This window comes from Lycium barbarum, chromosome 8, assembly GCF_019175385.1.
Source record: "Lycium barbarum isolate Lr01 chromosome 8, ASM1917538v2, whole genome shotgun sequence".
Taxonomy (NCBI): Eukaryota; Viridiplantae; Streptophyta; class Magnoliopsida; order Solanales; family Solanaceae; genus Lycium; species Lycium barbarum.
The window spans coordinates 95,146,279-95,172,572 of record NC_083344.1 but is presented as its reverse complement, the minus strand read 5'-3'; the positions used below and the strand labels follow the sequence as shown (position 1 = coordinate 95,172,572).

At 38.6% G+C, this 26,294-nt stretch overlaps 1 protein-coding gene and 1 long non-coding RNA gene across 2 annotated transcripts; both read left to right on the top strand.

Annotated features, from left to right (window-relative positions):
- Nucleotides 1-10,874: 10,874 nt before the first annotated feature.
- LOC132607974 (uncharacterized) lies at nucleotides 10,875-11,369 on the top strand. The gene is made up of 2 exons (XM_060322055.1): nucleotides 10,875-10,941; nucleotides 11,032-11,369. Exons 1-2 carry the CDS (start codon nucleotides 10,875-10,877, stop codon nucleotides 11,367-11,369), a joined length of 405 nt encoding a protein of 134 aa, XP_060178038.1.
- A 113-nt stretch (nucleotides 11,370-11,482) lies between these two features.
- LOC132606341 (uncharacterized) lies at nucleotides 11,483-26,040 on the top strand. Its single transcript, XR_009569695.1, has 2 exons — nucleotides 11,483-11,718; nucleotides 25,739-26,040. It is a non-coding gene; the product is annotated as an uncharacterized LOC132606341 (long non-coding RNA).
- The last annotated feature ends 254 nt before the right edge of the window (nucleotides 26,041-26,294 follow it).

The window sequence follows — 26,294 nt, the reverse complement described above, 5'->3', positions numbered from 1 at the left end:
ATTCAGTAGTTTCGTCACTAGTAGCGGAAGTGAAAGTGCGGCAATATGAGGATGCTATGCTAGTGCAGTTCAGAGATACACTCCCTCAGAAAGAGGAGTCAGCATTTGATGTTTCAGGATACGGAGTCCTTCGATGTCGAGGCAGATTATGTGTTCCCGGTGTGGCGGGGCTACGCCACCAAATATTGAGAGAAGCTCATTATTTCCATTATTCTGTCCACCCCAGAGCGACGAAAATGTATCTTGATCTCAAGTTTGTATATTGGTGGAATGGGATGAAGAGAGATGTCGCGGAATTTGTGGCTCAATGTCCTAATTGCCAACAAGTGAAAATCGAGCACCAAAAGCCGGGCGGATTGTTGCAAGCTATAGAAATCCCAACTTGGAAGTGGGAAGTGATTAACATGGATTTCATTACATGCTTACCCCGTACTCGACGTAAGTATGATTCCATATGGGTGATTGTGGATAGACTCACTAAATCAACTCATTTCTTACCAGTCAGAACGACGTACGTGGCAGAAGATTATGCAAAGCTTTACCTTAAAGAGATAGTGAGACTCCATGGTGTTCCAGTATCGATTATCTCAGACAGAGGAACTCAGTTTACAGCTAATTTTTAGACGTCTTTCCAAGAGGGTCTAGGGACCAAAGTGAGCCTTAGCACGGCATTTCACCCACAGACCGTTGGGCAAGCCGAACGTACTATTCAGACTCTTGAAGATATGTTACGGGCATGTATGATAGATTTTGGAGGTAGTTGGGATGATCATTTGCCACTCATTGAATTTGCTTACAATAATAGTTATCATTCTAGCATTCAAATGGCACCGTATGAGGCTTTATATGGGCGAAAATGTAGATCCCCAATTGGGTGGTTCGAGGTAGGCGAGACTAAATTGGTCGGGCCAGACTTGGTCCAGCAAGCCATAGAGAAAGTCAAGCTCATACAAGATCGGTTGCTAGCGGCTCAAAGTCGCCAAAAGTCCTATGCGGATAATCGTCGAAGGGACTTAGAGTTCCAAATTAAAGATTGGGTATTCTTGAAAGTGTCGCCAATGAAGGGCGTTATGAGATTTGGCAGAAAGGGGAAGCTTAGTCCCCGGTATATAGGGTCTTATGAGATTGTGCGCAAAATAGGCAAAGTGGCCTATGAGTTAGATCTACCTCCAGATTTGGAGTCAGTCCATCCCGTTTTCCATGTCTTGATGCTTCGGAAATGTGTTGGAGATCCTACGAGGATCGCCCCAGTAAATGATGTTCAAGTGACAGAAAAGTTAACTTATGATGAAATACCCATTGCCATATTAGATAGGCAAGTATGGAGGCTTTGAAACAAAGAAGTGGCCTCAGTTAAGGTTTTGTGGAGAAATAACAATCGAGAGGAAATGACATGAGAAGCGGAAGAAAATATGTGATCCAAATACCCACATTTATTTCAGCCTTTGGACGAGGGCCAAGATGAGACGTCAAAATCATAATGTATGTATGATTTCGTTTTTATGCTTTTGGGTCGTGTGTGGCCAAATTTTAAATGCTATTGTGTTGTGGCCCTGTGAGGCATCGATATTATGGGTTGTTGTGACAGGTTGGTAGTGCCATATTATAGGGGTAACTCTGGCGAAATTTCTATAGAATCCCCGAGTGCTTAACATTCGAGGACAAATGTTCTTAAGGGGGGAAGAATGTTACACCTCGAAAAAATCTTCCGTTGGTACGCAAGTGAATGAACCAGTGAAATACGAGTATCGGGTTAATGATGACTTAAGGGCATTTTGGGAAAGAGTTATAACATCCCTTAGATTGCTAATGAAGTGTTAAACAAGTTTTAAGAAGGATCCATAAGGATTGGAGATCAACGAAGGGACGAGAACAAGTTCAGTGGACTGCTGAGTTTTACGGCACATTAGACGGACCGTATAATGTTTTACGGACCGTATAATGGACCGTAAAACCATCACAGCGAGGGTTGCTCACTGGTGCAATTTTACGGTCAGTTATACGGACCGTATAAATTTTTACGGCCCGTATAATGAACCGTCAAATGGTCACAGTGATGGATGAAGGAAAGGCACGTTTTACGGTCAATTATATGGACCGTATAACGATTATACGGACCGTATAATGGACCCCGACAGATCAGTGATGGGTTATTTAATAAGGGACCAAGTTCATGAAATCATTTCCACATTTCATTCTTCTCTCTAAAACATCTCTCTACATTTATTACACAAGTTTTCAAGGATTGTAAGCCATCAATAACATAAACCAAGTGAATCAAGAGTAAGGAAACCCATTAAAGGCCATTCAAGTCAAGAAATCCAAATGGAGGAAAACTAGGGTTTTTGATCAAGTGGAGTATTATCAACTAAGGCTTGTTCCTACAACTTCTAAGGTAAGATTCATGATATTTATATGTTGTTTGAGGTATTTGAGAGTTAAAATGCTTGGACATTAGAAGAGTATAGCAAAATGGGTCATGAATGATGAATAGTGACGTTTTGAGAAATAGTTCGAATTGAATCATGATTGTTGTTGTGTCATGACATGAATGTGTTATAAATGACGTTAAGACCATGAAATAGACATTGTAAATGAATGGACGAAGTTGGGTGTTGTGACCATGAATATGGATAAATGAAAGTGAATTGAGAAACCTAGATAATGTGGATGATTAATGGCCATTGTTATGATATTGTGAATGTGTTGTTGACATTTGGGAGTTGAATTACGATATGGAGGAATGTCGTATAAATAATGAAAATGCTGTCCGATTTTCTCTAGCTTTAGCCATGTGTGCTAATTGTCGATTCTAATGATAGTACGACTTTAATGAAGGTAGAAACGTGAGCATCCAAGGAGTACGTGCAAGTGTAGAATAGTTCAACGAAAAGGTATGTAAGGCTAACCCTTATTTCATAAGGCATGGTTCTTTGGCCAAACCTCAAATCCTCTATAAGCTTACGATGTCTTCAATGACTTATATTCCGAGCTAGTAAGCTCACGATGCTTGATATGCACTATGATTGTACTAAGTTCCTCACATGACGAATAAGCCTATAATATATATGTAACGGTAATGGTGATGATAGTATGATGATGAGAGAAAAATGATGCCAAAGGTGCTTATGAGCTATTATATATGTATATGTGCCTATGAAGGGCTACAGTGGGACCCCGAGCTTATAATGCCGGGTAGAATATATGTATATGAATATGTATAGAGTATGTATATGATTACGTAACGCGCGCACACATCTGCAGATGGTACGGATAACCCTGAAGCCTTGGTAGGGCCAGGTAGATATAACCCTGAGCATTGGTTGGCCAAGTATGTATGAAACACCGAACCTCTATGGTCGGGTACGCTATGTATGCCTGTATATATATATATGTATATGCTATGTAGATGACATCATTAAGAGTACGAATATGTTATGTATATGAGATGTAAATGATTATGAGGGTAATTAAGTACGGATATAGATGTATGTATGCGGATACGCAATAGAAACGGAATGTCTCTATGGAAAGCAAGTAAGTGCCATGATGATGATATTATTGCCCCCCCCCCCCCCTCCTATGCTACTTCACATGCGGTTTTTTATGCTTCTATATCGATGTTGATCATGCTTTACATACTCAGTACATTCTTCGTACTGACGTCCTTTTGTTTGTGGACGCTGCGTCATGCCCGCTGGTGCACAGGGACACAGACTTGATCCATAGCAGCTTTCTCAGAGATTACATAGCAGAGCTCCATTTCATTTGGACCCATAGCTTTTGGGTACTTATTCTTTTGTGTATATAGTTATGGGCATAGCAGGGTCCTGTCCCGCTCATGTGATATGTATACTCTTCTTAGAGGCTCGTAGACATGTGTATGTGGGTAGATATGTTTGGCCTTTTCGGCCTATGTTTTGTATATCATTTTGTTGGCCTCGTCGGCCTTGTACATTTGATGTGCCATAGATTCCTATGATTCTATCCAAGATGATTGTCGCCCAACGGGACTAATATGATTGATGACTAGAATGCATGACTTGATTTATGAATCGCCTAGATATTATGTGAATGTGTGTTAAGGGGAGCCCGGGTGGGGTATCACCGGGTGCTCGTCGCGGCCCCCTAGTCGGGTCGTGACACTGCAGGGCATCTAGGAATTATTGACCTTCTTTCTGTCTTAGATCGTGCGATAGATCCAAGTCATAGGAAAGGAGATTTTCTATACTAACCTTTACCTCAGCAGAAGCACAGTATCGACGGGAGAAAGTGAGTGAGGATATGAGAAGTCACAGAGATAAGTCACTTCGTTGAGGTTACATTATCAGAATATATATATATATATATATATATATATATATATATATATATATATATATATATATATATATATATATATATATGAGGTAAGTTTTGATATTTTTGTTCTTTTACCTGAAATTGGGAGCCCTGGGTGGCTGGGATATGTCGTATACATATATATATGCCCTGTGAGGCATTGCTGGTATTTTCTGCTTGCAGGTTTTGGATAGTAAGAATTGTAAAGGAGACTCTACCAGAATTTCTCAAAATCAGGTGATTTAGTTAGGTACACATAACAGGAAGAAGCGTGGAAAGAAAATATCGTAAATAAACAATAAGTGGGATGCGTTACGAGAATGTTTTGGAATCTGTCAAGACTTCAACTTGCTTTAGATTGTGTGGTGAGGGTCATGTGGTGAGGTGGATACGATTATACCAGCATTAACGCACAGGATTTCATCAGAGTTTCGAGGTTAATCGTGCTGGGGTGAGAGAAATATTAGGATGGGAGACCCCCTGGGAAGTGTACAAAAAGTCCTGTAAATTTAGATATAAGAGGCAAATGAGAAGCTAGAGCAGCCTAAGGGATATTGGAGTATGCGGAGTAGTTGGAGACCATAAGAGGTCGCGTAGGACGAGGCGGACTAAACCGATGAAGAGAAAGAAGGCGCATCACAGCTCTAGAATTAGGGTGAGTTTGGATAGCGTTTGGAAATATTTGTAAGCGAGATGGTAGTAATTATGTATATCCGTACGCATATGATATCCCGTACGTGGCTATATCAGCGGGTATGTGTATTCCGGCAGCCAACGTTGCGGTATATGGAAGGCATTAATCGAACTAGGTAAAAAAGTTCAAGTGACAAAAGAACGTTACCAGGTAAGCTAATTTACCTTCATTACCAGATAGGTTTAGAGAGTTATAATGCAATGACATTTGGAAAAGAAAGAAAGTGATTGTATGGAAGGTAAGGAGATCAAAATGTCAAAAGTGAGAAATATGAGTGAGTGGAGCCTCCAAGAGAGACGACGGGCAAAGCACGAGACTATTTGAAAAAAATTCGAAGGTAGGCGTGTGAAAAGGATAAAGTGTGATAGTATGGAACAAAAGAGGAATGTGTGGGGTCAGATAATAGGCTTTGATAAGTGGGGCCAAAAGGATAGTGACAACAACGAGGAATGTGAAGTAAGAGAAAGAATGCTTTGGCCTTGCGACGATGCTAAGAGATTCCCAGCCCTTGAAAGGTATATTAAGGGATAAATGTGTGGTTAAATTAACACGGTTGCCTCGGACATGGAGAAGCTTTCCAAAAGGATGACTTAAGAATAGAACGAATTTGCGCGTTTAAAGGAATATTTCACGAACTTCAGAGCCAATACTACAAATAACAAGAGAAGAAAGGTGCTCGGGGAGGAAGAGACCCAAGGGGGGTTAAGGATGAAAGTAGGGAAGGTATACTAATGGGTTGGTCGAAGGAAGAGGAGAGCATTTAGGAGTAAAGTAACTGGAAATCTTTAACCATGGGAGTAAGAAGGATACTTTAACGAGTTCGCGGTAGGAAACCGGTTACTCATTGAGGAAAGAACGAGGATGATGAGTCGACACAATTGATTAGAATATTAATGACATGGAATAGGAATTCATGAGAAGACCAAGAGATTCGATCATAGAGGAAATGGAATGAAATGTAAGGAACGTGCATGGGAGACCACCCGGCCGTAGCATCAGAAAGATAGATAAAGGTTCGGTGAACGAGGATAGAGAGAGTGTAAACTGTAAGAATTCTGTGCTGAGAGCAAAAGTAGCAGGACACTCGAAAAACTTGGATGCACAACTGCAACACAAACGCGTAATTAAGGAGAATTATGAGTGAATGAGCGAAATGAGTGAAAAGACTAGCAATGGATGGAAAGGTATAGAAATATTGACAAGAACGACGGTATAGACATAAATCGAAAAAGAACTTAGGTAAAAAAAAAAAACTTAGAGATGTTATAAGAAAGTCGGGAAGAGAGATAAGGATTTAGGTGTAACCGTAAACTTCATAAAAGCCGTGGAGAATCTCGATGTCCCCATTAACTTGTGGGTCCAGGACACCGTTGGTCATAAAATACAGAGGTATGAAAAGACGAAAAAGGAAGCATCAGAATTGGATACCCTTATGAGTACTCCAATTGAACACAAGAGTTTAACTAGCAAGAGATGAATAAGGCAGACCATACGATGACAGAACCCCGACCTTTAGAAGGTCGTGAAGGGCGGCAGGAAATTATCGAAAACGGTGGGTACTCAAGGGTTAATGGCGTATAAGGACCTTCTTAATAAGGCGGGAAGAACACACTAGAGTTGAAAGGAGCTATGACGTTTCAAGCTCCAGAGAAAGGAGATTTATTAGCTCGGGGCCAGAGCTCGAAACATATCGGCATATCAAGAAGGTATCAAAAAGAAGCAGAAGCGAACGAAAAAACATGTACCATGAGGCAGACATAGGAAGAAAGTCTGAAAGGCACCGTAAGAGAATGCTTCGTGCCAATATGAACTACGATATTTCTAGACCATGATTTGAATCCCTCGTATCGGGGAAAATGGTGTCGTACCTAAGTATGTAGTGATACGCCTAAAAGGGTAATAGAGAGAGCAAGAATGGGTTCCAAGTCAAACTCACAAGGATGACGGACCCAAGGACGGCTTGCACCGGAAGGGATAACAATTGTAACAAAAGAAACAAAGATTAGTAGTCTGGTAATTTCCGGAGAAAGGAAGAATGCTGCTCTTATGAATGGAAGTAAAAGAGTTCACCGAATATTAGAAAAAAAAAGTTCATGGATCACTAATTATACTAAACGTGAGATCATATGCTACGGAATTGTATGAACTGTCAACGTGAAGCTATGCCCAACTATCATTGCAAAAAGGTTATATCACAAAGTTAATAAGGAATAACGACATATAAAGCGACCGCCAGTACAAGGAAATCGAAGCTAGATATATGTTGTAAGAGAGTAGTAATGGAGTGAGAATTATTGTAGCCCTATGCTTCTAGGTTATATTGCGAGACACGAAAGAACTCAAAAATGGAGGAGGTAAAGAAAAAAAAAATAGGAGCTCAAAGATGTTGCGAGCTATGAAATTAGTTGAACTCGGACTATGAGTTTGTCGTAAGTGTAACTGGACTGTGAAAGAACCCTATGTGCATAAGTATTTTGGACATTGACACAGCTGGTCTTGGAAAGGAGCTAGGGAAAATAGCTTAAAGAGCATAACCATTATACTCACTAGCGACAAGGTCATGTTGGATAAACACTTGGAGTGTATGGGTAAGAGAAATGGTGACAAGGACTAGTGAACCTGCCAAATGAACTACAAGGAGTCAGTATAGTGGGTATACAAGGCTAACAGCTATCAAAGGAGTAGCCCGAGTTGTACCGAAAAGATAAACGCAGAAAGGGCACCGTATATGAGGAAGGAAGTGGGTCACTAACAAAGGAACAAGGAACGAGAAAAATAGAAATACTTACGGGCTGATGAATAGTTATGGCGCGATAAGTCAAGATTACAATAATGGAGACAAAATGAGGGCGAAATGCTAGTTAATTTCCAACCATGTACATGAAGGTGACGAAGCGAAAGAAGCTGACTAAAGGCAATGAAAGAGTTAAGGGAAGACGAGAAGAGACTGAACCAAGTTATAGTCTAAGCGAACAGTAATCGGTCCCTAAGGGAAGAATGATTGTTCTAACAAATCAAAAGATGTCGTGGATTGTAAACCACAACATTCGAGGATGAATGTTTCTAAGAGGGAAAGGATGTTACACCCTGGAAAATTTCGCGTTATCAAGACTGTGGACGGCTTAGTATGAGCTCAAGGGAGAGCAGAGTTATACAAGGATTAGGGATGAAGATTATATTATCTGACCATAAGAACATATATATGACATTTGGAGATTGTATGGAGTAAATCAGTTAACATGATTACTCGATGATAGCCCTCGTAGCCATAAGTTAAGGTGAGGCCCACATGTCGGGATTTTGTAAAGGACATATGAAAAGTGATATGAGTAGTACATGAAAAGTTGAGAAAATCTTAAGAAGGACCCTTAAGCCAAATATGGGCATAAGCCCTCCAACAGGATGATTTAAAGATACGTTTTCGGATGGCCTGACTTGGAGGGGCCAAAACTCTATTATACGTTTGGAATTTGGAAAAACACCAAGAATAAAAGTTGTAGATAATTGAAAGAGCTTTCCAACCGTAGGTCTTGGGCCCTCACACAACAGCGGGATCAAAAGTTATGGTCATTTTAAGATCAAGACTCTAAGCTGCCAAATGGCTCCGCGGGCCCCACTTGAGAAAGTCGGTGAAACCGACCTAGGAGGGGTATAAATACCCCCATCAACCCCGTTTTTTCAGCAACATAACATTCCAAAGAGTCCTAGAAATTTCTCCACACCTCCCCAAACATTATAGTCCAATAAATCAAGAATTTAATAAGATTACGCCAAACTAGCCCACGAAAGGTGATTGTTCTTGCTTCTACTTAAGTTTGGTGTTGGAGAAAGTTGTTGTGGCTAAGTTTCTTCAAGTATAAGGTATTTTTTTCATCCTATCTCTTATGTTGAGTTTATTTGAAGGTTTATCAAGCCGGAAAAGTGAAAATAGTTATGGAGGAAAGGTCATAAAGTGTTGTGTCGTAGTTGTTGTGTTTATGGACTGTTTTGAACATGTTGTGGCTGTGTGGATGGGCTGCTTTATACGTATAGAAATGGTATCTAACATTGTTGGTGTGTTGATGAGATTATACTCCTTGATTGGGATGAAAGAAAGTGTATATTGTTGTTGTATATTGAAAAACATCGTGTGGGATTTTTATGGAATATATTGGTATAGATAATAGTGTTGTTGATATTGGTATTGTTGTTGTTGTTGATTGGTTGATGAATTGTAATTTTGGGCTAGGAATATAAACAGGGGAGATGCTGCCCGATTTTCAGCAGAATATAGAATAGTTTGATTTGAAACTTGGAACAAGTGTACAATAAAGAGTCTAACGCTAGGTGAGATATAGCGATGACGATTCTATTTCTAATGCTATCTAAGTTCATGGCTCTAGATACTCTCATGATATTATTTATTTTGATCTTACCATGGTTGATCCTTCAAGGAATGATATAGTAATAATGGTAATGCTAATGATGATGTTGATTTCATTTATGTATTTTTATGTGTATGTATGTATGTATGTATGTATGCATTGCATCCCACTGATTACTTGGGTATGATATCGAGTCCCGAAAGGGCCGGGTAAGATACCACCGAGTCCCGAAAGAGCTGGGTAAGAAACCACCGAGTCCCAAAAGGGCCGGGTAAGATGATATCGAGTCCCGAATGGGCCGGGTAAGATACCACCAAGTCTCGAAAGGGCCGGGTAAGATGATACTGAGTCCCGAAAGGGCCGGGTACGGATAACACCGAGTCCCGAAAGGGCCGGGTACGGATAACACCGAGTCCCGAAAGGGCCGGGTACGGATAACACTGAGTCCCAAAAGGGCCGGGTACGGATATGAAAGATGTATGTATAGTAAGTGTAAGTGTATGTGAATGCATATGTATGTATGTATGTTATATATAGATATGTATGGAAAAGTTCTTAAAAAGCTGAGCATGCACGACATTCGCCTTAAAAGGGCATTCAGAGGCACAGGTTGATCTCTTTTATATTACTTTATCCCCATATATGGTCACTTCAAGTTTCTTGTAATGTCTTTTGGGTTGACTAATGGGCCAACAATATTTATAGATTTGATGAACCATGTATTTAGACCGTTCTTTGATCTATTCGTGATTTTGTTTATCGTTGACATTCTAATATACTCTCGATCAGAGGCTAAACATGTGGATCATTTATGTGTTGTACACAGGGTTTTTCAGGATAAGAAATTGTATGTGAAGTTCTCCAAATATGAGTTCTGGTTGAACTCCGTGTCTTTTCTTGGGCATATTGTATCAGGTGAAGGCATCAGGGTTAACATTCAGAAGATAGAGGCCGTAAAGACTTGACTTAAACCCACGAAACTGACAGAGATTCGTAACTTTTTAGGGTCAGTAGGATATTGCAGGAGATTTGTTGAGGACTTCTCCTCTCTTTCAGCACCATTGATAAAGTTGACACAGAAGGCAACTAAATTCTAGTAGACAGAAACGTATGAGCGGAGTTTTCAGGAGTTGAAGAACTAACTGACTTCAGCGCCAATGTTGACACTTCCAGAGGGATCAGAGAGTTATGCTTTCTATTGTGACGGTTCGGACGTCAGATTGGGTTGTGTGATGATGCAGTGTAGTAAGGTTATTACTTATGCTTCGAGACAGCTGAGAAAGCATAAGAAGAACTATCTGACCCATGATTTGAAGTTAGTTGTGGTGATTCATATGGTTAAGGTGTGAAGCCATTGTTTATATGGTGTTCACGTTAATGTTTACACAGAAGATGAGAGCCTTCGGTATATCTTTAAGCAGAAAGAGTTGAATTTACGTCAGAGGCAATAGTTAGAGCTATTGAAGGATTACGATATGGATATTCTATACTATCCAGGGAAGGAAAATGTAGTAGTCGATGCCCTTAGCCGCAGATCTATGGGTAGTTTGTCTTACTTGCTAGCAGAGGAAAGGGAGCTAACTCATGAACTTTATCAGTTAACTAGCCTAGGATTTTGACTATTGGACTCAGGTGATGCAGGAGTTACAGTTCAGGATACAACGACATTATCCTTAGTAGCTGAGGTTAAGGAACACCAGTATGAGGATCCTTTTTTGATTCGGTATAGGGAGACGACCCTTCAGAAAAAGAAGTCACCCTTTGAGATTTTCGAAAATGAAGTGTATTGGTATCGAGGAAGATTGTGTGTTTTGGATGTTGCAAGGTTACGTCAACAAATTATGGCAGAAACTCATTATTCCCGCTACTCTATTCATGCATTGTCGACGAAGATGCACCATTATATTAGAGAGATTTACTGGTGGAATGGTATGAAGAAGGATATAGGGGAGTTTGTCCTAATGCCCTAATTATCAGTAGGTAAAGTTTGAGCATCAGAAGCTTGGTGGATTGATATAGAGTGTATACCAGGGACATTTATTTAAAATGTCGTGATATATGAAAAGGGGGACACAATTTTAAAAACAATTAGGCTGACCTCGGTCCAACTGGACCGACCCGGCGCAAGTCTCTATATCTTTAGCAATATGCATAGGAAGGGTCTAGAATGAACCTCATTTCATTTCATTTTTCTTTTCTCAAGGAGCTAGGGTTAGGGGTAGGTGGTAGGTGGCGGGATGGAGCCACTTCAACCACGCACTCGCTAGTCCCATCGCCACCTCGATGTCACCATGGTGACGATCACCCTGAAACCCCCCGGTAAGTTTTCTCTTATTTTATGTATTTCTTTGTTCCTTTTTTTCTTGACAGTCATGGATTGACCCAACGTTGTCGATCTCCTCCATGGTGGAGGAGATCTTGACCGCACGTTGTTGTCCCACATCGTTCATTCTCGTTTCAAGCACTGCTTGGGGTTTCTATAAATACAAACCCCTAAAACCATTTTAAAGGGTTGAAAAATCTTAATAAAAATAGAGGATTCTGAAATACATAGTCTATAAGTTGAATTCTTTCTTGAAACTTTCTAAGGTTTTTTGTTAATTCGAAAACCCAAGTCTAAAAAAAATTGTCTTGGTTTTTTCTTTTTTTTTTGGTTTTTTTTGCATTGTTGATCGAGTTTGGGAGGAGGTTATCTTCTAATACTAATTTGGTCTTGGCTGTGCAAATAAAAGATAATTTTTATACTTGTTATTGCTTTTCATTTATTTTTTGGTATTTTATTTTCTGTTATTTATGTTGTCTTAGTTATTTTTTATGAGTTTTCTGTGATTGTTGTTAGTTAAATATATTGTTGTCTTGATTAGTTAGGTTTTGTATGTAGTGTCTTCGTTATTTGTAGTTAGTTGCTGATGAGTCAAGTATTAATTTAGGGATTTCATGGTTTGACTGTTATTTAGTGTTTTATGGCACATTTCAGTTTGATCTAAGTGTCACTAAGTGTTTGTTGCTGGTCAAATTATCACGTCTTGCTCTCATTCATTCTTAACTTTTCTCATAAACTAAATAGATTTTGATAAGTAAAATGAGCTAACCTAAGTATATGTGTTTTTACTTGGACTATTAGGGTCTGTGCTAGTTTAGGGAGATCATAATGTGATAATATCCCTCTGTGATGCTTGGCTAGTATTGTTTGCTCATGTTGGATTGAGTTTTTTCAGACTGTGGCTTGATCCAATCTTACTTTGATGTCTTGTTGAGATTCCCTATCTTGCTTCCATTTTAAGTGGTTAATTATGTCATAGTTAGTGTTATAGTCTCCTCACCTAGTAAATCATGCTTCTGAAATTAGTCATGTGTTAGTTTGATTTAGTTTGAGCTCATGTGTGCTAAATTTCAACTCATTTGATTAACTTGTTTGTGGAGACAATGAGTTCTTGGTTCATTTTTGGTATAAGTTGACTTATGTGATCTGCATGAGTTAGTTGAATTGATCCTGGATTGATATAGTAATGGCTTTTGTCCATTTCTTCAAAAATTTGTTTGGTACTTACTTGTTTCTTTTCAAAATTAGACTTGTCTATTTTCGTTTTATTCTTTTTGAAACTGCTTGTGCCCTTTAAGTATTTTCGGATTCCTTTTGTTTGTGAGTTTATAATTTGGGCTAAGATAGATGTGTTACTAATCATTAAGTGTCTCTTGATTCTTAGTTTCTTGGTGTTTGATGTCTCAAAAAATGATTTCCTCAAAGTTCATTTTAAGAGTAAAAGATTTGTTTAAAACTTGCTTTGTCTTCTTTAAGTGACTGTAGTGTGTTATTTATAAGAAAAGGATATTTTTAAACTTGGTTTTTACTTCACCTAGGCATAATGTAGTCCAAAACTGAAGGAAAAAAGATTTTGAAAGGTATAAATAAAGTGCTATTTTTGCACTGTTTAGCTTACTGATCAAACTGATCCTTATTGTTAAAATATGTGAAGTTTGTCAAGTTGTTTTCCGGACTCTCTTGCTTACTACGTGTTGCAGTTTTTTTTTTTTTCATAAATTGGTATAGATTGGTATTTGATTCTTTTGAGTGTCTAGGATAGTGGAATGATGAAAGGTAAATGATTTTCCAATAGAAAAAGAGGAGTTTTAGTTCATTTGTGTTGAGATCACTTAAAACAGTTGGTATTTTCACTTAAAAGGGTGAAGATGTGTGTGATCATGAGTTGTTAAATCAATGTTCTTTGTTTGTCTCTCCCAAACTTGTCTGAACACCAATAAGATAGCTTGTTTGATTATATAATTACCTTAGTGTACTGTGAGTTAATAAATTGTCTAGGACTATGTAATAATTCACTTCACCCTATCTTAGTTTTCCTTTTAGGTGATCATATAGTTAAATAAATAACTAAGAGTTAAGAAAAAGTGATAGTTTGTGTCATGATTGTCTCATGGCTATTCCTGTCCCTCGTTTTGTGTCTTTCCACCTTGGTGTTTTCTGCTTGTGACATGATTAGGTGTTCAAATTTTTTTTTATCAAATTGAGAAGTTCGAAGTGGGGAGGGGTTGGGGGGGGGGGGGAGCTAACCTTAGACACTTGCTCACCATGAAGTTTCCAGAAAAGGAAATTATTTTCCTATTTGAGTTTGTTATTGGTTTGATAAGTCTGTGTGTACTTAAACCATGCGATGTTTACAATTAAGCTATAGACTGCTTTGCATACCTTTTCCCCCCATAAAAACTTGGTAAAAGAAGCAATTTTTTTAGACTTAGCATGAGTCATGGTTTTGTTTCTTCCTTCTCTGAAAATCTGTAAGTGTACAGTTCTATATTTAATCCAAGTTGTTTTTTTTTTTTGTGTATATGAAGGGTTTTGTATTTTCTTCTCTTCATATTTGGTCTAGCTTCACTTATAGGAACAAATAGTGAGTTAAGTTGAGGTCTATTTCTTGTTTGACCATATCTTGTTTGAAGCGGAATGATGCTTCATGAATGTGCTTGGTGTGTGATTTGGACTTGGAAACTTCTCGACTTCATGAAAATTATTCACTTTGTCTGCACATTTGTCTGATTTTGCCTACTTGTTTTACACTGTATAGCTTCCAATTCACCTGATCTCATTTTTTGAAAAACTTTGTTGATTCTATAAATTTGCATTTTCAAAAACTGGGCATTGCTTTCTTTACTTGACTTCTTGTGTCTTCAAAACCTTCTTGATTGTTTTTGTACAATACACACTTGTCTAGTATTATGATCATGCATTTTTCCTCTAAAAAACATAGAGATTAGACTGTTTTGGAATCAAGATTCCCAGGAACTGTTGACCCTTTTTTAAAAAAAGTTTTTGAAACTGGCTTGGTACTTTTACTTGAGTATTGATATTTGGCTTGCCCCTGTATCATTCTTAGGCCATACTAGAGATAGGATATTCCTGCAAATTTTCTCTTATTTCAAAACTGTATATATAGCAGATTGCACATAATTTGGACCTCATTTGTTTGCATTCTCCCTCATTTCCATTAGATCATCTCCATTATGTTATTTAGAAGCCCTTTACTTGAATTTCTGAGGAAGAGTTGATTGTGTGAGTGCCTCATGTCTAAAACAGTACCATTCAAACCTTTGCTTGAGATCTATTTAATACTAGAGTACTTACGTCCTTTTGACAGTGTCTATATGACTTAAGGTCCCTAACTAAATGTTTACTCGAATTCTTTTGTTAATTGAAAATACTTGATACATGCTCATCCCTATCCCTTGCCACTGGGTTGTGTAATATTTTGATAATCATGTAGACCAAGCTATCTAGCGCTCAACCTCTTTCATAATTTTTTCCTGAAAATGGGCTATGTACACCTGAGGATATCATTCAGTGATGACAGTCTCTTTTGTAACAAAAACTGATCAAAATAGCTTGCATTGAAGTGTTGTTTGTCACTACTTTGAGTTTCTTTCTACATTTGCTTCTACTTATTTGGGCTCGTGTGATGTTCTGTAAATTAAAAATTAGCCCATTGATTTATGAGTCGAACTAGTTTGAGTTGAGAGGTCTGGGCCATAATAAAAGTAACAGTGCAGGAGTTCAAGCCATTTCATTTCTCTTTCAAATTTGGGCCTGGCTCAAGAGTGTTTTTTCCAACAATTGTATTTGTGCTTTTTATTTCCTTTTCCTTTTATGTATGCTGCTTGTATCTGTGTATATTGTAGAGATACACTTACATTGAGTTATTAGTTCTTTCTTCATCAGTGATTGATCTATATAGCTATCTTTACTTGATTTTCTTATCTTCACATACTCCCTTGCATGTAGTGGGTTACTATAGCGATATTTTGAGGAAGGTTTGGTAATTCAGGGTTGTCTTATTCTCCCCGGTGTTAGCCATGCCTGGGGTTCATGAAACCCCTTGGAACTTGTGCGACATCAGGATTATGGGATTAAGACCCAGTCCCCATGCCATATCTGACTCCAAAATTAGACTAAAAATGGTAATCCAATGCACGAAAGTAGCAAGTACGTGCACTGCCCTATGTGATTTTGTTATCTTCATGTGGTTTTGTATATTATGTACATGTGTTTAGTTATATTAGTTATAAGGACAGCTATTCCCAAACTAACCGTCTCCTTTTTTCCCCCTTGTCCACCTCCCTTCACATGACCACTTGAGTCCCAAACGAGCCTTTGTTGGGCCAAAGGCCCAACGAGATATTCTTTCATCGAGTCTGTTGGAGCAAATGGCAAGCAAGGCGCGAGAAAGGCCAAGAAATGGGTGAATGGTCACTAGGGGCTTGGTACGCCCCTAGTTCAAATTTATTTTACTTCTATCTGTGTATGTCATATATGTATGTAAATGTATGCAACTCAAATTGTAGTGGACCTAATGGGTTAGATGTCCTAGGATAATAATTTTAAAACCTCAACAACCTTAACATTTTCTTAAAATTTGCTAATGCGAACCACTGATACGCTCGAATTACACCTTTTATTAGCATAAAGCGGACGATATCAAATATAGTAACCCAACAAGTTTGGGGTTGACTCCCACAGGGAATATGGTGTGAAAATTTTACTAAACTCGTAGAATGCTTAATTTAGGTCTAATGTCTTAATCCGATAATTTTTGTAAAACTTGGTTGTTTATGACTAATGGCTAACTAATTTTTTTGGATTGTAATTTATAGTAAAAGAGACCAAGGTTGTGTCCCCTTCAGATAAAGTGTATGATCATGGGTATTGATCTTGATATACTTCAAATGGATCGTTATATGAATGCATTTTACCTCTATGTGAATCTTTACTATTTCCCAATAAATAAATATTATCTCTTTCTATGATTTTCCCAAATATAAGAAAGTTGATATGAAGAACGGTTAATTATGCCAAGTAAATTCTTCTTATTCCTAAGTAAATTTATTAAACAAAGTTTAAAGCTTTGGGTTTTTGTTATTTATTTTTACCAACCCTAATTATTTTCCCAAACAAATCAAGGTTTATGGCTGTAATCAATGTTTGCAACCATTAGTTATGAATGAAGAATGAAGAATAAATAAATCCTAAAAATTCATTATGCGTATATCATTTACAATCCCCAGTCACAAAATACTCATCCGTGGGTTCACAACCTTAGTAAAGAAATATAGCTAGTCATAGAAGAAGAAGAACAATAAAATATAATTGAAATAAAAATGCTTATGTTGATTGATTGGAATTGAATCGAAGATAATTGCAATTGTTTGTAATCCCTAAAAAGACTTCAAAATCTATGAGTATTCAATGCTAAGGAAATAAAACTGAAAATCTGGTGAATTGTAGACTACAAGAGACCTATATCAGGTATTTATAAGAGTCTAAGTCGTGAGAAGTAAAAACACAAAATTGCTTGTCGGGCTCATTCTGCGAACCATCAAATATTCTGCGCTCCGTCAAATTTCTGCTCTTCAACTGTCAAACAATCTTCTGCAACTTTCTACGCTACCACTTTGATGGACCGTCAAATGTTTTACGGTTCGTAGAACTGATCAGCAAGATTGTCGTTCAGTGAGCTGCTTTCTGTGACACATACGCGGTAAGTTTAACGTTCCGCAAAAAGTTCTGCGGTCCGCCTACTTGGTCCATCAAACTGCCTTTTTTATTGACCTGCTATTTTCTCCACTTCTTTCCGCGTTTTCACAACTTTCTCCACTTTTGCCATCATAACACTTAATACCTGAAACACGACAAAAATCAAATAAAAACGACACGAAGTTGCTTGAAAACAAGTAAAACTCTTCGCTAAAAGCGTCACATATGCTGAAATTACGTGGTACATCAACACCCCCAACTTAAAGTCTTTGCTTGCCCTCAAGCAAGTCACACAACCCAACGACTCAACTAAACTCAGATATCACAAAGTAATAATGTCTACAATGGTTTTGACTCCGAACTATAGGCATGCATGTTTTCATACCAAGGATCACCTTTTTTGCACTCTCAAAATATGATGCGCAACTCAAGAATGCTATGACTCACAATGAGGCTTCAATTTACGACATTATATTATCGAACATATCATGATGCACGCACACGTCACTTTAGGCGGTCACTTTATTTTACACCAATTTCCATCCTTATGCCCTCAGATAGACCAAAGAACATCCCAGACACACATATATACAATGAACAAGGGACAACAGACTAAAGAAAAGAGAAAACACTCACACTCAAAGAATTTCAGATCTACACATGCGAATATCATAGGCTTGCCCTTATTTTCTATGCTTTCATCCTTGGGTTATTCAGTTGTGATCAAGTTAGGATTTGTTTCGGCTTGTAGTGTAAGCTTGGGGATGGGTAGGATCCTTTTTGGGTATTAGTGACTCACCCTCCTTGACACTACAAATTTTACCTTTATTCACCTCTTCTTTTCTCCCTTTTTTTTCTTTTCAAATATTTGAGCTCGATGTGGCTTATTTCTAATCTAACTTCAACTTATTTTTGCGTTGCAATTTTCTGATTTTCTTGTTCTTTTTTTTTAAATAGATATGTACAGTCACCACCTCAAGTCTCAACTAACAAAACATACACCAACCCCAAAATAGATTCTCAACCTCTACTCCACGCTTATCTCACCCCCAACTTAGGCTTTTAGCCTTTTTTATCTCGCAGTATCAATGAGGGAACAGGTGCGAAGCCGGAATACTTTCACTAAGGGTACAGGTTTGTTACCAGCTAGCCAAGAAAAATGTCAAAGTCTCAAACAGGGAAAACTAGGGATATTTATATCATATGGACAGGCTTATTTAGGCAACGTGACTATTCACACAAAGAAAGCCTAAGATCATCTTATAACAAAACAAACTGTCGGATTCAAACATGACAAACCGGGCAAGTTCTAGATTACACATGTATAGACTGAAAAAACCTAACAACTCACTCACATATTGGCATAAGGACGATTATTTATACATTTGTGACCTCCTAAGAAATCACTCAACACACACAATACCTCAATACTTGTAATGTCATACAAAGAATCGATCACGTCAATCAGCAGCTATTTCTAAGTATGCATTTTTCAAATCTTTTCGAGGGTCATAATTTCCAACAAAATCACACAACATGCCACAAGTTTTAGAACACTACCAAATAAGTCAAAACTATACTATCCTATCAAAGCGACAATCTACATGCCAGTTTCAACAAAATAAAACCCCTCAGGAAAAGAACTCGAGCAAAGAAAAGCCAAGGGGGTCCTAAACACATATATCCATATTAACAAGAACACATATCCCACTCCCAACTAAAGATCGTGCATTGCTCCAAAGGCATGGAAATAAGCAAAACAAAGAGTCAGGACTACCTGAAACACTTTAGGCGCTCTGCACGTCCTAAGGTGTGGTCACCTCAGTGGTGGTATCCGGTGCCTGGTCCGTTGCTGGAACTGTAGTACCAACAGCTGGTTCTATCTGGCTCTGAGAGCGCGGTTCGTCCTCGAGACCCATGGTAATAACCTCTGTCGGTATCACAATGCTAGGCACTGTCACCTCAACAGGAGGAGCATGGCTGGATGATGCCCCCGTAAAATGGGTCTCCTCAAGAGAGCGTCGCTGCACCTTTCGACACTGTCTTTCCTTCTCACTTTCTTCCTCATCATCATCATCATCCTCTCTTACATCCCTAGGCCTTTTTCTCATAGCCTGGGGTGGTGAATCATCCCCCATCAAGTTAAAACCTAGCAATAGAGAAGCCAAGTCTAGAGTCTGTGCTGGTGGCGGGTTTGCGATCGCAAGTCCCTCTTTAACCTTCAATGCTAGCACATTTGTCTTTAACTGGGTCAAATCAGTGTGAATCGTCCCCAAACTAATTATGAGGCTTACCTTATCTAGCTCAACAATCCGCTACTCAAGTCCATCAATCCCATAATGGATAAGGCTATAGGACTTCTCCCAAGTCTTCTTTGCGGGTTCCAAGGCTGCTATCACCCTTTTATCTATATACCCCTGCAGCTGAGCCATTAAATTAGCAACCTGGCGGTCTGCTCTGTTGGCTTTCACAAACGCATCAGGGAAGTTCTGAGCATTGAATTGTACCGTAACGCCTCCTGGCAATGCTGTGGATGCCGAGGCCACACGGCTACTCGGGATGGTCGGAGCACTATGAACGGTCGGAGCACTATGGGAAGATGGCCCTGTGGATGAAATCGGGGTACCAGAAGTGGACTGAGCTGCTGTGCCAGTGTCAGTTGTATCTCCTGCGAAGTCTCCGGGGCCGCATGCTCATGAATGTGGGACGCTGGAGTAGGCTGTACACTGTGAACTCCGTGGCAACATCCGTCGCAGTATGAACATCCGCATCTCTGCTTTTCCATAGGTCATACACACTCTTGGCCTGTAATCGATAATCTCGGTGCGTATAGTGATTAACAACTGCCTTTAATTTTTCGAGCTGCACTTGGACAACACCCCTAGCTCGGGTGACTCTCGATGTCAGTGGTACGTTATCCCCAGCTTCATTAGCCCCTTGGTCAGGCTCGTCACGGAGTCCCCTATGACCTTATGCTCTGTCCCAACCTCTGCCTGAGCCAGTTGTTAAAGCACCACCTTTCCTCACGGGGTTTTTAGGAGCCATACCTGTGGAAAGTACATTAGTACCACTATCAAATTGTATTTCAGTGCAATGTTTTGTAATACACAGAAGTAAACCGTCAAATGTTCTAACGGACCGTAAAATTTCACGGTTTGCCAAAGTGGCCGTCAAATGGTAACAGTAAACAATTTTATTCCTAAACATTTGACGGTGAAGTTTAACGATCCGTATAAAATTCGGCGTTGTGTCAGACCTACCATCAAATGGTTACAGTGAACTAATTTATACAAAACCTTTGGCGATGAAGTTTGACGCTCCGCAGAAAATTCTGCGGTCCGTCAAACCTATCATCAAATAGTCACAGTATACCATGACTGCGTTGAGGAACTTTAACGACACTTTTGATGGACCATCAAATTTCTTAGGGTTCGTCAACCTTGTTGCAAAATTTCTTCAACTCAGTTCATGTTCTATTTACCAATCATGGGTTATACTCGACTTTTCAAGTCACAACACATGTTCATACATCCCGCACTATTGTCAACTCATATAACGCCCGAGTTACTCAGACTTCACCCTTTTTTTTGTCAATTATCTTGATTTAGGTATTTCATTGAATGGTTGGCGGGCATAAAGAATTTTGAATTCAAAATTGAAAACAACCATCGGAATGCCCTCCAACCCAACTTAGTATCGATTTATGAGTTCAACAATATGGTTCCTTTGCACATACCCTACCCCCAACCAAGACTATCAACATGGACTACTATCCGATTATTTTCTCATTCAAATTGATCCTCAAAGTGATAGCATGCGTATATCTTACCAGTAAAAGGGTTCACTGGCACTTGAAGACTAGAGAGTGAGAAAGTAATGGGAAGAAAGATCACATACCTGAAATTTCGCTTGGAGTGGAGAGTTAAGCAAACACAAAACAACCAAAAAACAAAAACAAATCTACACAGGTAACCGTTTGTACACTTTTGAGCCGGCTAGGGTTTTATTGGGGATGTAAGGGATAGGAGTAATGGGGAATTTAGACGTGATTGTAAGGAGTGAAAGGGAGGAAATTTAGGAGTTTGTGTTTGAGTGGGAGAGGGAGGTGGAGGAAACGGTTTCAGTTGTGGTTGAAAAGAAAAGTCCCCTTTTGTTTTTAAATGTACCCAACCGTCTATTCTGTGTTTACACGCATCTCATAAAAAAATTAACTTATACGGACCCCAAAAAGTTTTGTGCACTTTTGTACGGTCCAGGCACTTACTTAGATTAATGAACTAGCAACCATTATACTGTGGCATGTTTACGCTTCATTTGACGGACCGTAAAAAGTTTTACGGTTGTCAAATCTTGGCATAAAAGCGTCACAGTGAGCTGGTTTCTCATGTGCCATTAAACGCTCTCATTTTACGGTCCGTAAAATGTATTGTAAAACAGGAACAGTGAGTGATGTTTTTCACCTCTATTCTATGCTTAGTTTTACGGTCCATAAAAACTGGCGTGAATTTCCATAGGCGTTTTTTTGCAATTCTTTCTTCCAACTTGTTCATATCCTACACCAAAACAAACGTTACCCTATACACACCCTATCTAAGTTACAAAAATTTCACATGGGTTGCCTCCCAAGAAGCGCTTGATTTTACGTCGCAGCACGACGGTGTTACCAATTTACTCCTAGTCAGGACTCGCTGAGTCAACATTCGTTCCAAAGTGCTTCAACCGGTATCGGTCAACAATTCTAACTCCATCAACCATCCCATTGTTACGCCATATTTTGAACGGGTCTAAGATAGTTTGCAACTTCCCGGTTCTTCTAACTGGTTTAAAAAAAGGGGTTAGAGTCGCTACCTTATTTTTAAGGAAAAACAGAAAACCTATATGTATTTGTGTGTCAACTCCATTTTAGTCCACGAAACCTATGAGATTCTAGCTAAGGGTTTTATTTACCCCGAGGGGAAGGTATTAAGCATCCCTCAGAGCCTGTCCGAAGACAGTCCTTAGATTTAGTTCAACTGAACACTAGAGGGGGATTATCTATCTATTTATCATTATTAGTACCTGTTTTCAAAATGTGATGACTTCATGAAAAGCTACACTAGGTGATAATATACTAAGTATATACAGTGTATAAAAATGTATCAAGTATCAAGTATTCATAAAGAATGTATAGTAAAAAGAATATATAAAAGAGTACAAAAAGAATGTACCTCGTAAGTATAAAAGTATATTGTTAGTACAAAGAGTGTATATATATATTTATACTCTTTTATATATTCTTTTTACTATACATTCTTTATGAATACTTGATACTTGATATAAATACATTTTTATACACGGTATATACTTAGTATATTATCACCTAGTGTAGCTTTTCATGAAGTCATAACATTTTAAAAACAAGTAATAATAATGATAAACAGATAGATAATCCCCCTCGAGTGTTTAGTTAAACTAAGTCTAAGGACTGTCTTCGGACAGGCTCTGAGGGATGCTTAATACCTTCCCCTCGGGGTAAATAAAACCCTTAGCTAGAATCTCATAGGTTTCGTGGACTAAAATGGAGTAGACACACAAATACATATATGTTTCCTATTTTTCCTTAAAAATAAGGTGGCGACTCTAACCCTTTTTTAAACCACTTAGAAGAACCGGGAAGTTGCAAACTATCTTGGACCCATTAAATATAGGGTGTAATAGAATGGAGACTCTGCTGGGGATTAAAGAATTAACCTGGGTTGTATGCCCGAGGTCTCGATGCTAATTCTGGGTTGTATGCCGGAATGTGAAAAATAAAAAGGAATAACGGATTGTATGTTCGAGATCCTGAATGACTGATTGTTTTTTTAGGCTCCTTCTTGCTTTGGAGGTCGTTCTTCGTCTTTGTTTTTCTGGGACTTTTGAATCTTTTTTTTTTTAAGCTTCACCTTGGATCTCTATCCGTGGTTGCACATTTCTAGTGCACTCAGAGAGGTTGGGCCAAAAGAGGGATAGTGTGTGTAAGCACTCAAAAATGGTATAGGCTTATGATGTGGATGTTACACCTCGGAAATTTTTCGTGAGCCAACAATGAATAGACCAACGAAGGGCATGAGTGTGCGATGTTTTACTAAGTAGGGGATGACTATTTATGAACTTTGGAAATAAGAAAGTTGCAGAATTTCATTTCAGCCCAGTGGTCATAAAATGGAATACGGCCTGTAAAGTGATTTACGGACCGTAAAGTGCCATCGTCCTTCAACATTCCAAAATTTCAACTTTCTGTCAAATGCTTCAAATGGTTAAAAATGACTTGGAATACGGACCGTAAATTGAAATACGGCCCGTAAACTGAGTCGTAAACTGCCATGATCTTCAGCCAACCTTTCTGTTTCTGATATGCTTAAATACGGTTGTGGAGGACGGACCGTAAACCAGTATACGGCCCGTAAAGTGGGGTTTACGACCACTTTACACCCCGACTGTTGTTCATTAAAAATCAGATTTTGAGTTATTAAAAAGGGACCCTAAGCTCATTTTATTTCATTTCTCATCTACACAACTCAAGAGAACTCTAGAACATTCCAAACATTTCATCCATAAGAATTTAAGGGAAATTAGTGACCAACAACACTAAAACCATGAAATCAAGAGTGTGAAACTCATCAAAGTTCATCTACACCAAGAAATTGCAAAGGAAGTGAAATAGGGTTTTTGGCATAGAAGAGTATTGCTACTCAAGGCTTGTTCCTACCACATCTAAGGTAAGTTTTATGACTTTCTCATGATGATTGAAGTATTTATAAGTTGAAACACTTGGATTATAGAAGAGTGTAGTAAATGGGTCATAAAATGTGAATAGTGTCATAGTTGAATTGAATTATGAATGTTGATGAGTGGGGAGTATAAATATGTTATAAATGACGTGTAGACCATAAAATAGGTGTGATGTATGAGAAAATGTGATGATGAGATAAAACCCATAAATGTGGAGAAATTGGAGAAAAAAGGTGGAATGTGGTAAATGTAGATAAATGACGATTTTTGATACGATATTGTGAGTGTTGTTGTGAATGTTTGGTAGTTGAAATGAAACATGGGAAAATTAGTAGGAACAAAGGAAATGCTGCCCAATTTTCCCTAGAAAATAGTCACGCGTTCTTACAGTCGATTAACTGACGTTGATGCGAATTCTCTTGAAGGTAAAGACGCGAATATTGAAGAAGAACGATCAAGCGGTGGAATAGCTAAAGGAAAAGGTATGTAAAGCTAGTCCTTTCTTTCCAAGGCATGAATCCTATGATATGATATTATTCCCTACATTTCCATGGCTTCCTTATATTCCGGAACCAAGAGACTATGTTCATGGATAGCCACGTGAGATAAGGATAAGAGACATGTTATGAGCATGATAACGGAGATGATAAGCTTAAGGCTAAAGATTCTAGAGTTCATGGTATAATGTTTAAACAAAGCTAAAGACATTAACTATGATCTATTGGAAATGCTCGATGTATACACTCACCTTATATACTAATTCCTTCAAGGTGAGGCGGAATACCTATGAATTCCCCATAATGTACATTGTTATAGATTGTTCATAAGCCTCAATGCATGTCCTATGACCAATGTTTCGAGAAACTACGAGTTTATGTTCATAAAGGATTTCATGTGAGATAAAGGTAAGAGATACGCTATAGAAATAATAATGGAAATGATGAGCTTAAGCCTAAAGATTATAAAGACTATCATACGATATTTATACGAAATTCATGCTACGAATATTATGTGATTTTCATAGATTGTCTTTAAATTTAAATGTGTGCATTAATGAAAGGTTACGATAAGCTTATAAGATGTATGTGATGGCTATGATAATGATGAGACATATTGATCCTTGTATGATGCATGTGATATGGTCGAGCCACTACGTGGCCGAATATGGAAGATATGTATGTGATAGTGTCGAGCCACTACGTGGCCGAATACGGATACTGTCGAGCCACCACGTGGCCGAATACGGATATTGTCGAGCCCTACGTGGCCGAATACAGATAATGTTTAATGTGTATGATAAGCTACGGTACTACGATGATGAATTATATGACATGATGATGTATACGCTATGATGGTTCATGTACGACGATTATGTATATGTGGTATATGTATGAAATGTATTCACTCTTAAAGGTCGCACAGGTTTTGCCTTCACCTCATGACTTATGATTCCTCTATTATGTTTGTTTCATTCATGTCTTACATACTCAGTACAATATTCGTACTGACGTCCGTTTTCTTTGGACGCTGTGTTCATGCCCACAGGTAGACAGGGAGACAGTGCAGACCTTTAGGAGCTATCAGCAGATTTGCAGAAGCACTCCATTATTCCGGAGGTGCTAATCGGGCTTATACTTTTGTGTGTATACATATGTATAAATATTTTGGGCACGACGGGGTCTTGTCCCGTCCATATGTCTAGTACTCTAGTAGAGGCTCGTAGATACGTATGTGTGGGTTATATGGTCTCACAAGGTCACTACTGTATATACGTAGATATGTGTACATTATCTTTCGATAGCCAAAGGGCTTATGTTTATAAAAGTATTTATGTTCTTCAATGAAAATGATTTCTTATGATTATGAGTTTATGAACGAAAAAAGAGGCTTAATGATTATGATGAGTAGTAGAACGAGCGATGCTCGGTGGTCAGCCCCGGGTACCCGTCACGGCCCCTAGCTGGGTCGTGACAGTGGATGTCAAAGAAAAGGTTATAGGCTCAAAGGGGGAATACTAGGGATAATGTCATTTGGTAGACTAGAAAGGCTCAAACGGGTCAAAGAAGGCCTACGATCCTTTCCTATACCAAGTGTTACTCAT